At 47.1% G+C, this 15,695-nt stretch overlaps 1 protein-coding gene across 1 annotated transcript in view; it reads right to left on the bottom strand.

The window, feature by feature from the left end:
- Positions 1-4,112: 4,112 nt before the first annotated feature.
- The window catches only part of LOC119521133 (carcinoembryonic antigen-related cell adhesion molecule 18-like), an 88,728-nt gene continuing 77,145 nt past the window's right edge, over positions 4,113-15,695 (bottom strand). The window contains 5 exon segments of the mRNA XM_037819197.1: positions 4,113-4,985; positions 6,116-6,196; positions 6,379-6,654; positions 7,954-8,226; positions 9,435-9,791. Coding sequence (XP_037675125.1) covers positions 4,792-4,985; positions 6,116-6,196; positions 6,379-6,654; positions 7,954-8,226; positions 9,435-9,791 — 1,181 coding nt within the window. The 3' untranslated portion in view covers positions 4,113-4,791.

Below are 15,695 nucleotides of genomic sequence, written 5' to 3'. Positions count from 1 at the left end.
AGAATGCACAGAAGCTGAGAGAGTAGCTGCTGATGAAAGACAGTTGAAGACAACCATTGAAAGCAGACTCTTGCTTCAGAGAAGCTAAGAGAGGACAAACACCCCAAGAACAACTAAGAGTGATATTTTTGAGAAACTGCAGCCTAGAGAGGAATGTCCTGAGAGAAAGCCATTTTGAAACCAGAACTTTGGAGCAGATGCCAGCCACATGCCTTCCCAGCTAACAGAGGTTTTCTGGACGCTATTGGCCATCCTCCAGTGAAGGTACCTGATTGTTGACATGTTACCTTGGACATTTTATAGCCTTAAGACTTAACTGTGTAACCAAATAAACCCCCTTTATAAAAGCCAGCCCATTTCTGGTGTTTTGCATCCTGGCAACATTAGCAAACCAGAACACTCTCCTTGCCACTTACACAGCACAAAGAATCCAAAAGAGCAGGGGAAGAAGTCTCATCACAGCTGGACCCCTGGGGTATCCAAAACTGCTCTGGATTGGTGTGGAGCAGGCCCCACTTTGCGTTGGAGAAGAGACACCAATCTAGACTGTTTGCATGTGGTTTTTATCCACCTGGGAGGCAGGGGCCCTGCCGCTCACTGAGAATTCCTGTTCTGATAAGCATCTGTGGCTGCTTGTATTAAGGTCTCATGGCGTCTTTTCATTAGACTTAACTTCTCCTCCAAGTTGTGGAATGGCACACAATAGAACATGAGGTGTGGAAGGCTGGACCACTTAGGGTGTGCTGTGACTTCTCCAGAGGAGGAGATGGGGGCAGGTGAGGTCTGGGTGACAGCTGGCAACTGAACACATGCCTGTGACTTTCCAAATGCCACCTGCACAGTTGTGGTGAGAATTACAGGAGTATAAACCTATCATTCTGGAATGAAGTATGTGCTGAACAGGTGCTGGATCCCTGGAAATTTCTCCAGACTCGGGGGGTGACCTGCCCAGAGACACAGGCATCAGCATGTCTGTGCAACTTGCCTACAAATTACTCCTCTGCGGGTTCCCAGAAAAGGACCTCAGTCTTAGAATCGGGTCTTTTCAGTGTCTGGACCCTGCCCACCACTTCAGCTTCTCACCTGCACCCTCGCCCTTTTACCTCTTGGTCTCCAGGCTCTCCCACCACCACCCTTTTACCTCTCGGTCTCCAGGCTCTCCCACCACCACCCTTTTACCTCTCGGTCTCCAGGCTCTCCCTAGTCTATCCAGCTTACACTTGGGCAAGAGGGGAGTCATTTGGACACACAGAGTTCTCTCTGTCCTACTCACAGCCGCACCATAGCTCCCTGATCCGGAACAGGCTCCTTGGTACCTCATCTGGCTCTTCCCACTCCTCACCCCCGACCTACCCATCTCTCCAAGTTTCTAAACCACTTTCAGTTCCCTAAACTCTCCCTGCTTATTCATTCCCCAGTCCTTGCCCTTGAGGCCCTCCTCCAGGGATGCTCTCCCATCAAGACTTCCTCTGCCCTCTGCTTGGAAGGAGACCCTATTTTTAGCTTCCAAGGTTGTATACTTTGCAAACATCATTGAAAAGATAGTCTGGAAAAGGCAGTCAAAGAAAACACAGTGGAGAATTTCCTCCCAACAGAGGAAAATGAAGAAGCAGGATAGGGAGATCATCTTATTTGCCTGACACCCCACAGATGGTTAGTGGGGAAGCCAGAACTGAACCCAGTCTGCTACAGCATCCATAACCCCGACCACCCGCTATTCCACCAGCAGGACCAGCAAAAGACGCTGCCCCCGAGCTAATAGCTCCCCACCCTCCTCCTTCAATTCAAACCAAATGACCAAATATTTCTAGAGAGCTGCAGGGAAAATTCTGTTTAGGAATCAACAGTGGAATCATCCTTTAAGATGTTGCCACTCAATATCATGTCAATATCTCCCACAGCATTGAACTCTCCTCTAAATCTGATGTTTATTGTCTGCATAATTGTACAGTTGAGGCCTATGGTGACATTGGCTAACATCAGCAGAAGGGAATTTGTGGGGAGATATCTGGGGATGGGTCACAGAGGTGGGAAGTTTCAGACTTCTTGTGGCTGAAGCCCTCCAGGCCCTCTTGTGGCCTTTCCACTACTTCCTTCTGAGAGGGGGGTCCTTTTCTCTGCACTCTGAGTCCTGTCTTGCCCACCTGGATCCACTGTCAGTGAGAGGTCAAGTCCGCCTTACTCAGCTTAGGTTCCTTTTGACTCCTTGGAGGGAGACAGCTGAAAATACCTCCAACCAAGACTACACAGTATGAAGGCAGGCAGTCACCCTAGAGAAATCAGGGTGCTGCTGAGAAGCAGGCAGGATGTCATTCAGCCACTATAGAACCAACGTCTCCTGAGATGACAGTTCATAGCCCCTAGTGTTGGATGCTCATGTATCCAACAATCTTCTACAATATTTCATAGCAATTTTATTTTAAAACATTACACTAGTGCTTTTTTCTTTTCCTCCTCCTCCTGCTCCCTCCCTCCATCCCCTTCCTTCCTTCCTTCCCACCTCCTTCCCTTCTTTCCTTCTCTTCCCTCCTTTTTCCTTTCTCTTCCCTCCCCCTCTTCCTGCCTCCTTCTTTTCTTTCTTTCCCCTCCTCACTCACTCCCTTCCACCCTTTCTCCTTTCCTGCCTTCCTCTCCCCTTCCCTCTCCTCTTCTCTCTCCCTCTTCCTCTTCCCCAACTCTCTTTTGTAACTGCCATTGTAATAAACAAATTTGCTTAGATATTTTGGAGGCACATTCATGAACAGGGCCTCAGAAAAAAGTTCCACAAATGGCATTATGGAGTGTGAACAGACTTCACGTTGTTTTAACTTCATTACTTTTTTTCTGATTATTATGCAACTTGTGAGGAAAAAAATCTTCAGAGCATAAAGTAAAATATAAAGTAGGAAATAAAAATAAGATAGCACTCTTATATTTGATATTTTCCACAGTTTTTTACTACATGTGCATACATCTATGGATATATGTATAAAACGGTGGGAAATGTATACACATACGTACGCATTATATTTATTTCTACTAATCTTTAAATCAATCTTTCTATATTTTTTAGATGACCATGAGCCTATCAGATGCAGCTTTGCATGATTGGTTTCTAACTTTACATTGAGATGTGAGCATTTTCTGCATCAGTAGCACCCTTCTCCAGCATGGTTTCTAATGGTGACAGACCATTTCAATGTGTGCTGTGCCCATTTAAGAAACCTCTGCTTGTTGGTTGCTTCCTTCACTGGTAATGTTGAGGTGGGACATCTTTGCAGTATCCATGGGGTCAAGTTAAAGAAACACAGAAGATGGAAGTAAAAGAGCTGAGCAGAAAGAGGCCATTGGTATCAGAGCTCACAGATTTGTGCATGAACCTTCCCAGGCTGCATCCCATTAGCCAGCTTTGATTGAGGTCTCCAGACTTCTCCAGGAGCCTCACTGTCTCCACCTTGGTGTCTGGATGGGCTCCAACTCTGGGTCCCTTCCAGCCTAAATGGTCCCTATTGTGGCTGTCCACCTTTATCCATCACTCTCCCCTCACCTGTTTGTCCATCTGCTTGTCCTCCACATCTCAGGTGGACACTACTATACCACTGTTTGTCTTGGGGATAGAAGTCCTGTGGAGAGAAATTCAGGAAGAAATCATATCTTGGGTCAATAAGAAAATGGGAGGATGCAGGAGAGTGTTGGATAGAGTGAGATGAGGGGATCCAGACTCTTCACATCAAGCCCTCCCCATGTGGGACCTCAGGAGCAAAACGATGAATCTGGGGCTTCACCTCTACATCATCATCACCAGCATTACAAACATCACTGCCATCCTCACCATCATCAGAAAATAATGATCATCAACAAAATAACCACCATCACCTCATTACCAAAATAACCACTATCACTGTCATCACCACCATCATCTCACCATTGCCATCATAAAAATCATCACCATCACCATCATTGTCATCACCATCATCACCATCACCATCATCAGCACCAGCATTCTTGGCACTATCACATCATGACCATTATCATAACCATCACCAGTGTCACTGTTATTTTTAACATCTACTCCATTTATTCTCAACCTAGATGGTTATGCTGCCCCAAGGCACTTTATCACAGTCTGGAGACACTTTGGGTTGTCAAAAATAGGGGGTGGAGGTGTTGCTACTGGCATCTAGTGGGTAGAGGTCAAGGATGCTGCTAAGATCCTACAATGCACAGGACAGCCCCCACAACAAAGAATGATCTGCCCCAAATGGCCAAGAGTGCTGAGATGGAAAAATTATGCTCTACTCTATGCCAGGGATATGACTGCCCCTTCCTCCTGCACAGATTTGCTTCTAATCCCTTCCTCCTTAAGGACAGGCCATACTCCTCATCTCCTACAAATGGGGCTGAAGAGGACTGAGAGAAGAGACCTGCCCAGGGTCACCGAGCCAGCTAAAGGTAGAACCTGCAACTTCATCATCCCATGACCCATCTCTTCCCCTACACTGTTGGCTGGCCTCTGGGGGCTGCCTGTCTCCCCCACTTCACTTGGTAATGAACGATTTCCATGTGCCAGACATGATGGGTGCTTGATGTGCCCTTCTAGGCTGTCCTCCATATCCCCATTTAAACATGAAGGAATTGGGCTGAAGAGAAGGGAAGTTGCTGGCTGAATCCCCACTGTTATATTTACAGGCATGTCTGACTCAGAATCCTCCTTCTTTCCGTCCAGCTCCTGGTTCTCAGGACCTGACATCTTGGTTCCTGGCCCGCCCCTTCCCCTCTGGCTCTGCCTTCTCTTCTCAAGGTGGTGCTTGCTCATGTGTCCCGACCCCCTGCCAACATCCCGCGCTCGACCCAGGGCCACAGGCACCTGCTGGAGCAATGGCTGATGAGGCCGTAGATGAGGATTCCACAGAGGCAGACACCACCCAGGACTGTGATCACAATGAGCCACACCACCATGGGCCCTGAGAGGTAGAAGCCGCTCCTCATCTCAGTCAGGACGAGCACTGGGGGGAGGGAGAGAGGACATCTGGGTGTCAGGACTGTCATTCATCCATTCATTCATTCACTCACCCACAAATCCATTCTTCCAACATTTTTCAGCACCTTTTATGTACCAGACATTCTAGCTGGGTAGTGGACAGTTGACAATTCAGCAGAGAGATATTTAATATGAAAAGCAGAGATAAGTGCTCTGGAGAATAAACCCTTGTTAGGGAATGGAGATTAGCTGGTGTGTGTGTGTGTGTGTGTGTGTGCGTGTGTGTGTGTGTGTGTGTGTGTACTGGCCACACAGGGTCAGGTCATTAACTCAGGGCACAATTATTTATCGATCACCAACCATGCGTCAGGCACTGGAGACAAAGGGTGGAAAGAACTGCCCAGCCTCTGCCTCCCTGTTGCTGGTAGCCCAGTGGAGTGGAAAGGCATGTGAATGCATCCATATCTGGCACACAGTAGGTGCTTAGTAAATAACGTGGAGCGATTGAATACGTATCTCCAGCCCACCTCTCATATCTGCTGGTGGTTTTCTCTGGGAGGAGCCAGGCTGACGGCTTCTCGTGCAATGTCTCATGCATTTGTTCAGGCACTTTCTTGTCCAGTGTCTCCATTTGTCCTCGCATCAGCCCTCCTGATGCTACAGACTGGTAAACTGAGGCTCAGCGAGGTAAAACTGCTTGCTGCTGATTCATGCAGATCATCCTCAGCAGAGCTGGGATTCAAGCCAGGTCATTGGGTTCTATTGACCCTGCTTTTGTCGACCCCATTCACCGGCTCTCTCCTTGGTTCAAAAGATTAGATGGGAGGTTGCTGAAAAGGTGCTTTCCCTGTTTACAAATTCACCTACCCCTGAGCCAAGTATCAGACTTCTGTGACCACAGAAAATCTGTCCATCCCCTCCCCTAACTCCCTTCCCCATGTCTTTCCACTTCCTCATCTTGGAGGCAGCCGAGTGGAACAGTTGAGGGCACCAGCTCTGGGGCTGACTGCCTGGGTTCGAATCCTGCCTGCGCTGCTGACTACAGCTGGAACCTTGAATGAAATACGCCAGCACCTGGGCTCAGTGTCCACATCTGCTTAACGCAGGTGACGGAGACTGTGCGGGTCACTCAAGCTAGAATGGCAGCCGGCACACTGTAAAAGCTCCGTAAATGCTGGCTAATCCTGTCCCCGAGGCTCTGCAGGCTTCCCAAGAGGACGCAGCTTTGGACCTGCACTTTGGAAGAAAGGGAGGGTTTAGTTCAGCTGAAGCGAACATGGTGTGGCGAGGCGGACACGTCGCCCCTGATGAGGGTCCTGCCTGGGAAAGGTGCGGAGGTGAGATCACCTGGAGAGCACGTGCACGGGATTGGGGATGGGGTGGGTAGGGGGGTGGGGGGGTGGGGCTGCCGCACTCACAGCGAACCCGGATGCTGACGTCCGCGTACATGATCAGCTGGGTCCCGGGGTTCTCCACGATGCATCTGTATCTGCCCATCTGCTCCCAGGCCAGACTCGGGAAGGTCATCTCTGCCTCTGAACTCAGGGAGGAGCCATTGTGGATCCAGCGGTAACTGGGCTTTGGGATGGAGTAGGAGGAGACGCACCGCATCTCCACCTGGGAGCCGACCTCAGCAGACAGGACGCCATTGAAGTTGCTGGGCGCTGTCTGCAGCCGCACGCTATTGGGCCCGTCTGCAGAAACAGGGCAGGATTTCCCCAGTTAAGCTTCTGACCCCTTGGGTATGTTGCTCAGAGCTCCATCTCATGTCTTTGGTCTGTGTGTAGTTCCCCTTCAAACAGGGGTGCCCCTGAGCTGACCTCCGGACCCACACTGGGTAAGGCAGCTGAGCCAATGACAACGATGATAGTAATAATAGTGTCTTCCATTATCAGTTGCTATTATAGAGTAAAAGCAAATGCATTGGACCTACTGTGTGCCAGGCATTGTTGCAAGTATTTTACTTGTTCCACAAAACTCCCATGTGGTCAGTACCATTATTGACCCATTTTGTAGAAGAGAAAAATGGGGCTTAGTGGGGAGGATTGGGGGTTGAGTCACCTGTTGACCTACGGAAAGACTGAGCAGGTCCCTCCATAGCCCAGGAGGAACTGGCCTGAGTGCCTGCAGCCTCCCGCCAGTGAACAGCTGTTAGAGGTCAGACACTGTCCAAGCCAAGACCTTGGCTCCCTGGGGGTGCCCCCCATGGCCCCCAGTTAGGAGAGCAGGCAACTAAAAGAGTTGTTCTCTTTCCAGATGTGAAACCGATTTTAGATTTGTGATTTTCAGCTGAAGATGTGATAGAGTTTGATAAAGTCTGTGAAGAGTTCTGAAAAGTTTCAAAGAATCTGAATTTCATTGTATTTATAACTTCAAATTATTAGATTTACAAGATCTCTTGAGGGATCTGAAGAGGTCTCTGAGTCACAAGCTTGTCTTGATTGGTGGGCAGTTGAAGGGCTGCAAGGAAAAAAAAATGTATGCTATGTAAAATTAAGTTTTTAGATAGGACCAAGAGGCTATAGCTGGTTCCATTTGAGTAAAACCAAAAGTGAAGGTGGATTTTACTAAACTTAGAAGAGCAGAGTGGAAAGACCAAGGAGCTGGATTTAAAAGCTTAGGGAAAATGAAGCTTTTTAAAGCTTAATGAATTGAACATCAGTTTAAGAAATGGCTGGTTTGTATACAGTCCCCTCTTTACACAAAAGCCAGGCTCCAACACACGCACACTGATCTTGTCTAATCTGACTTAGGGCTAAAGATGCTCATTTTAAAACTGACTAGGTTGCGGTTCTGAGAAGTGCGGTCAGTTTCTAAGTCTACAAGGCTAAAGTGCAGAGCTGGGATTTGAGCACAGGTCAGGCTGGCTGAGGGGCCCATGACCTCACCTCTCTCCAGTTCTTCCATCTTCTTGCTGACCCCTCCAGCCTTGAGCCCTGTCCTTGCCTCTTTCACTCTCAGTGTCCATCATCCCCTGACCCCAGACCACTCACAGGCCACGTTGAGAAAGATGAGGTTGCTTTTCAGGGGAATCCCTAGGACACTTTCTATCACACACTGAAGTGTCCAATCGTGGTGGTTGAGCCTCCGGATGATGAGGGTCTTGCCATCTGGGGAAATGATCAGCTGGTCACTGCTGGACACTCACACAGCATTCAACAACCACGTGATGTTGGTGATGTTGGTGTAGCAGATGGTTTCAGTGGCGTCCATGTTCTCCACCCTGGAGCTGGTGTTGACCAAGATGTCAGGGTCCTTTTCCAATTCTGGGGAGGCAGGAAGGAAGAGGTTGGGGTGCCGCCTGCCTCTCCAAGCTCTCTTCTTCTCCAAGTGAGGTTTTTTTTTGGGGGGAGGGATGGTATTTCTCAGAGAAGTCAAGAGCTGCAACACGGGTCTGGGCTCTTGGCAGGTGAGCAGCCCTGGAGTTGAGGGGGGCAGGGAAGTTGGGAGAGGGCAATGAGGCCATGGGAGATGCTGGCCCTTGTCTGAGCCCATCGATGTGCTGAGCCATTGCCATGGTGACAGCCATGATCAATTAGGCGAGTGGCCTAACGGTTGCTTCTGACCCTGAAATCCAGGACATCCCCATCAGCGGAGACAAGGGTAAAAGGCAGAGCAAAAAGTGGCATTTGGTCTGCCAGAATAATTGCTCCCATTATTACAAATACTACCTCCAACCTTACAACAAATCACAGAGGAAGGTATTTTCCCCTTTCTACAGATGAGGAAACTGAGGATCCCAGAGGGAGAACAATCTCCCAGAGCCATGCAGCATTTACAGAGGTGACACAGCTTTTCTTGTCTTCAAAACCCTCGCTCCCCTGCCCTAGCTTGGGGAGACCCCAGGAGCTAAGAACCCTAAGGCGCCCCAAGATCTCCAACCCCTGGAGCTGGCTCTGTGACTTGTTTCTATGCTTTTGAATATGGCAAAGGCGATGGGATGTCACTCCCCTCATTAGCTTACGTTACATAAGATGGTCTTAGCAGATGAGGAGAGATTTTCCAGCTGACTTCAGAAGCAAACAGCCATGCTGTGAGCTCAGTACTGTGGCAGGAAACCTCAGTGGCCTCTTGCATCAAGGGCTTCCAGTCAGCCACCAGGAAGAAGCTGGAGCCCTCAGTCGCAGAATCAGAAGGAAATGAACCTGGCCGTGAACCTGAGGAAGGGCAGAAGACTCAGCTAAGCCAGGCTCATTTTCCTGACCCACAGAAATTGTGAGATAGATAACAAACGGGTGTTGCTTTAAGCTGCTATGTTTGGGATCATTTGTTACACAGCAATAGATAACCAATACACAGTTGCACTATGAAACCAGAACCCTTGAAGGTAGTGAGGACTTGTGTCCATGAGAGATGCTAAACAACCACCTGCCAAGGCTCCCAATGGTCCTGGAGATGGACGGGATTATTTTGCCCAAAGCTTTCATCTCCCGCTTTCCTTGGGGCTGAGAAATGGGGTGACAGGCCAACGTACCTTCAATCTCGAGCCAGCCGGTTACTCTCTGGGTGCCATTGCTGGCCTCTACATGCACAGTGTAGTTCCCTGTGTCATTTAATGTGGCACCTCGGATGACCAGGTTGCCTGCTTGAGTCACATTCTCCCAACCCCAGTGCTCAGGCCTGACCTGCCAGGACTTAGAGGGGCATCTGTAGCTGACAATCATGTTTTCTTCTTTATCGTCTGCACCCCGATGCCAGCTGTATTCCAGAGCCTCCATTGGGGCATTCTCAAGGATCAGGGTTGCCCTATATTCCTGGAGCCCTGTAAGCGAGTCTGGGCTGATGAAGATTTGACCGTAGGCCTGGCTGGTCCCACAGGCCAGCAGACTGGCTGAGAAAGAGAAAATAGATGAAGACACAGAGATCAACACAGACACACTATGAACCAAGCCAAGAGTTTCTAGTTCCTAAATGAGTCCCTGCCTGTCTTCTCTTCCCCATTGCCTCAGCCCCCTGCCCTGGTCCATTCTTTCCTCATCCTCTTCCAGCCCAGCCTTCTCCCTGGTGGCTCAGCCTCTGATCCATCCTCACATGAAAGTTAGGTGGATTCTTTTAAAGTCCACCTTGCCCTCTGCTGCTCAAGGACCCTCTGTGGCTCCCCAGTGCCTTTGTGATAAAGTTCAAACTCTTGGACACTGCAGCAAGAACTTGTCCTTATGACTCATCTGACCTCTTTTGTACCACACCTACCCTACCCAATAACCCTGTGCACTTCCTTATTCATTCATTCGTTCATTCATTCATTCACTTATCAAAAAACACTCTGTGCCCCTGTCATACATACAGCTCTCTTGATGTATCGCATTCTCTCTTAACTCTAGGATTTTGCAAATTCTCTTCCCCTTTCCTGGTACACTGATCCCTGGTTCCTTCTCCCCATATCCACACTCATCAGTGACTCTTTTACTCACCCTTCAGCTCTCTTGTCTCCAGGAAGCCCCTGTGCCTCCCCTCACCCCAGCCCTGACCACTCTGGGTTGTGAGAGTCTGGTTGACGGGTCCACATCTCCCACTGGGCCCTGACTACCGCAGAGCCCAGAACATGGGGATGCACTCAGCCCCAGAATGTCTCGTGGCAGCGCCTCTAAATTCCCTGGAGTGGATGTGAAGGTAGGTGAGGACATGTCTTCCCCCAGACATGGGCAGGCAAAGCCTCTGGGTCCCCTCTTGGCCTCTCGGTGCAGACAAGGATACTAACCTGTGGCCGCCAGTGAAAAGTGACAGCCCTGTGTGTTGGGGAGGACATGGGTTCACGGAGGAAAGAAAGTGAGGGGTTGGGAAGGGTGGGGAGGGGATCAGGGCAGATCCGGCAGCCTGGGAAGGGGGATGGCTGAGAGGTGAGGGTCGGGGTCCAATGTCATCACCATTGGTGGTGGGTGGAAACAAATGCTGTGTGTGTGTGTTTGTGTTGTGTGCGGGTGTGTTGTGCTCAGGTGTGTAAACTCATGAGTCCTGACGAGGGTCCTGTCCCCCTCTCCCCACCCCCTGCCCTGGGGCTGTGAGCACCTCCCGGAACCCCACCCAACCCGACCCGCTCAGCCTGGAAGGCAGGTCCAGCTCCCTCTTACTGGCCAGGAGGAGACCCCTCCAGAGTCTGTGTCCAGGGGTGGGGGGGGAGCCATGAGCCACGCAGCAGCTTCTCTATGGAGGGTCTCTCCAGGGAGCAGGCAGCTCGGCCCCTTCCCGGACCTGAGTCTCCCCCCACAGGGGCTGCTGCGTCTCCGCCCCCCACCTCCCCAGGGCAGGCGGCACTTCCTCCCAGCCTGGACTCTGACCACTTGGGAGACTGTCTTATCTTTATTGCTTTATTTTGCTCCTACTTTATTATTTATCTTATTTTTATATTGGTGTATGTTATTTTGTCCTGGTTACAGCAAAACAAAACAAAACACATGCTCACTTTTAGGTAAACGGGATTAGACTACACATACGACTTCTTGATGCATGTTGTATCTTCGTTTTTTGTTTCCCATGCAGAGCCAAGCCTGGTTTTTAAATTACCTTAAATGTCCTGGTTTACAGCCTGCCTAAGCATTTCTCCATGTCATTAAATGTCCTTCCACGGGGCCATTTTTCATAGCCACAGGGTGTGCCATTCTACACCAGAACCAGTATTTTTACAACCAGGTCCTTTCTTGTTGGCCTTCAGGCTGTTCCTAAAATTCACCATCAGAATAATGCCCTGGGGGAGGGGCAGAGGACAGGCTCCAAGCAGACAGGAGTGGCCTGCGGGGAAGTGGCCATGCACAGATGCAGGAACACGTCTGCATATTGAGACACAACTGAGAGGTGGAGAAGGAGCCACAGAGAGAGAGGGGGCAGCGTGAGACTCTGAGAGGACGGAGGGAGAGAGAGCATCTCAGAAACTGACAGTCGACTACTCTGTCAAAGCACCTTAGGAACAGGTTTGTCTTTCATTTTTATAGCAACAAGTACTTCTGTAATTCCAAAAAAGAATGCATTCATTGCAGAAAAATGGGAAAATCCATAAAGAAAAAAGAAATAGGAAATCACCTGTAATAATTTGAATACCCCAAGTTAAGATTCAGTTTTTTTTTTTTTTGCTGTGCATCTTTTGGGTTTTGCTATAGTTTACATATTTATGCACATATGCAAATTTTAACAAAACAGAACCATATTTGGGAACATTTAGGTTCTTTTGGCTCTTCTCCTTGCCACACGGTAGTGTACATTAGTTTTGCCTTATTCCATGAGCCGATCTGCGCTGATCTCTATAATTTAAATTCTCTGAGCTGGATGGTGGGTCAGTGGTTGTGCAGGGTGTGTGAGGAGAGGGCCTGGCTCAGACAGGGGATTCTGAATCTGGGTTCGAGTCCCAGCTCTGTCACTGACAGTCATGGGACCTCAGGCATGTTTACCCCTCAAATACTCGTTTTCTTCTCCTGCAAAATGAGGATATTCAATGTTCCCCCTTCACAGGGCTCTGTGAGGGTTAAAGGAGACAATGCCTGCAGATGACTGAAAAAAATGCCTCACAGAGGCTCAGTAAATCATATATACATTTTAATATAAAAATAATTATAATATCATATATATGAAAATATTTTTATACATATTATTAGACCTTTTTTTAGCTTGCTCTAAGAGGATTATCACACCTGTTCAGGGACGGATGTTGAATTTAATCAAGAAGTGTTCTTGATAGAGAGTTGAGTATTTCTGTGGGGAAAGAAGAGCTGGCCACATAATTTTCAAAGCCCAGTGCAAAATGAAAATAAGGGTTGCTTCTTTAAAAGAAAAAAAAACAACAACAAGAAAAAGGTGCCATTAAAAATTGTAAAACAAATCTTTTTTTCCTTTCCTCTCATCCATGGTTCCTCTCTTGACTTGTCATGGTGAATTTTATTTACTTTTTAATGACGAAAATAAAATAAAATAAAATAAAATAAAATTTTATAATATTGGCATGGATTTTACTGTTCATCTTTATGTTGTGCAAGGCCAGTTTTTTTTTTTTTGAAATAAATTCAAAGTTATAAGAACAGTTGCAAAAACAATACTAGCCCCATGCACAGAATTCCATCATACCCTGACACCCCTCCCCCGATAGCTCAATCCACCAAATTTAACATGCTGTCACATTGCTGTTTCTTTCCCTCCCTCCCTCTCTCCTTCCTTATCTATCATCCATCATCTATTGCTCTGTCTTCTGAACATATGAGAGTTAGCTGCACACATCCTTGAGCATACACTATAATTCATAGATACACTTCCCATGAACAAGAACATTCTTTTCTGCAATCCCATTAAGCACAGCTAAGACGTACAATAGATTCAACAATGATACAAAGCTTACATTCTATATTTCCTTTTGCTTATGTCTCACCTGTGTCCCTTTGAGCCACCTGTCCTCTATCCTCCAGTCCCATCCAAGTTCATCCTTAGCATTCAATTGTCATCTAGTTAGACTGACTTTTTTTTTTCAGTTGTGGAAACATATATACAGCCTAAATCTTCCCATTCCAACCCCTCCCTAGCCTTTCATTAGTGGGATTAATCTCGTTTAGAATGTTGTAATGCTCTTTCCCACCATCCATTACTAGAAATTTCCCTTCACCTCAAACAGCTACCCTGCACTCATTTCTTAACTCCCCATTGCCCCTTCCCCCATTTCTCTTAACCCAAACTCTACTTTTCATCTCTATGGTTATATTCTCTGATAATTTCTTTGTGTTTACTGTGGGGCTTAAAATTAACCTCTTAAATCCATATCAATCTTGTTTTTCTTTGATACCACCTTCACTTCAATAGGACACATAAACTATGCTCCTATACTCCTTCATTCCCCCACCTTTATATAGTTGTCTAAAATTACTATTTTACATTGAGTTCAAAACCACTGATTTGTCCTTAGAGTTTGTGTATTTTTTATCATGTAGGAAGTAACTAGTGGAATTACAGTTCAAAAATTATTGACTTTTATTTGTATTCCATTGTGGTTGGAGAATGTGCTTTGAGTATATTCAATTTTTTAAAAAAAATTTCTTGAGGCTTGTTTTATGTCCCAGCTTATGGTCCCTTCTGGAGAAAGATCCGTGATCACTAGAGAAAAGTGAGTATCCTGGTGATTGGGGATGTAAGGTACTATATATGTCTGTTAAAATTCTCTATATCTCTTTCTCCTTTCTTTGTTCTCTGTTGGTAGGGCTCCCCTCAGAATCTGAAGTAGGACAGGTCTTTCATTGGCAAAGTCTCTCAGCATTTGTTTGTCTCTGAAAAATTTAAGCTCTCCCTCGAATTTGAAGGAGAGTTTTGCTGGATAAAGTATTCTTGGTTGGAAATTTTTCTCTTTCAGAATTTTAAATATGTCATGCCACTGCCTTCTTGCCTCCATGGTGGCCACTGAGTAGTCACTACTTAATCTTATGTTGTTTCCTTTGTATGTGGTGAATTGCTTTTCTCTTGCTGTTTTCAGAACTTGCTCCTTCTCTTCAGTATTTGACAGTCTGATCAGAATATGTCTCGGAGTGGGTTTATTTGGATTTATTCTATTTGGAGTTCTCTGGGCTTTTATGATTTGTGTATTTATATTGTGTAGAATGTTGGGGAAGTTTTCCCCAACAATTTCTTTGAATACTCTTTCTAGACCTTTACCCTTCTCCTCCCCTTCTGGGACACCAATGAGTCTTAAGTTTGGATGTTTTATTTTATCTATCGTATCCCTGAGATCCATTTCGATTTTTTCGATTTTTTTCTCCATTCTTTCTTTTGTTCTTTCATTTTCTGTTCTGTGGGCTTCTAGGACACTGAGACATTGTTCAGCTTCCTCTAGTCTTGTATTGTGAATATCCAGTGTCTTTTTAATTTGGCCAACAGTTTCTTTTATTTCCATAAGATCTTCCATTTTTTAATTTACTCTTGCAGTATCTTCTTTATGCTCTTCGAGGGTCTTCTTTATGTCTCTTATATCCTGGGCCATGGTCTTCTTGATGTCTTTTAAATCCTTTGCCATGTTTTCATTCCTCGATTGTAGTTCTTTGATTAATTTTGCGAGGTATAATGTATCTTCCGATGTTTTGATTTGTGTGTTTGGAGTTGGATTCTCCATATCTTCTGGTTTTACCATATACGTTAAGAGTTTCTTTTGTTTTTGGCCTCTTGACATTTGTTTTGCTTGATAGGGTTCTTTCAAGTTGTAAAGAAAAAGGGATATCGATCTAATTTTTCAGGAACACAGTTTGGTGATGTACACTTTCTCTAACTAACCAGCAGATGGCGTCTGTGAGTCACCTGTATCTCTTAAGTCAGTTCTCAACCTTGTTTCTGCTTTGTGTGGGGAAATAATTCTTGTGGGTTCAGTTGGAAAACTCAGTTTGGGTGTGTTGCTGGAGCTGTCCACCCTGAATGTGGGGCGTGTGTATGGGTGGCCAGGGAGGAAGGGCAGTTCTAATGTTCAAATCCCCCAGGATCTCAGAGATTCAACGCTGCCACAAGAGTCTAAGCCTTCATTTCAGTTCAGCCCCAGACCCTCTCTCTCTTGCAGATCCATAAACCACTGGACTTGGCTTAGCGTCCCTGGGTTCTCCGAGTGGATCCCCCCTCCCAGCTGTGCTCCTCCAGTAGCTCAGCCAAGGGAAGGCTGTGCTATGTCACCAGTGAGTGCCATACCACAAGGGAAGCCCTGGGCCGCTGGGCCGTGTGGCAGCGCACTCCTCGCCTGAAGCAAAAATGGCCGAATGGGGTGTCTCAGCCCCCTCCTCCTCGCACAGTTCCT

The sequence above is a fragment of the Choloepus didactylus genome, chromosome 27 (genome assembly GCF_015220235.1).
Source record: "Choloepus didactylus isolate mChoDid1 chromosome 27, mChoDid1.pri, whole genome shotgun sequence".
Lineage (NCBI taxonomy): Eukaryota > Metazoa > Chordata > Mammalia > Pilosa > Megalonychidae > Choloepus > Choloepus didactylus.
Note: the sequence above shows the minus strand (reverse complement) of the source record. Positions and strands in the feature narration are given on the sequence as shown.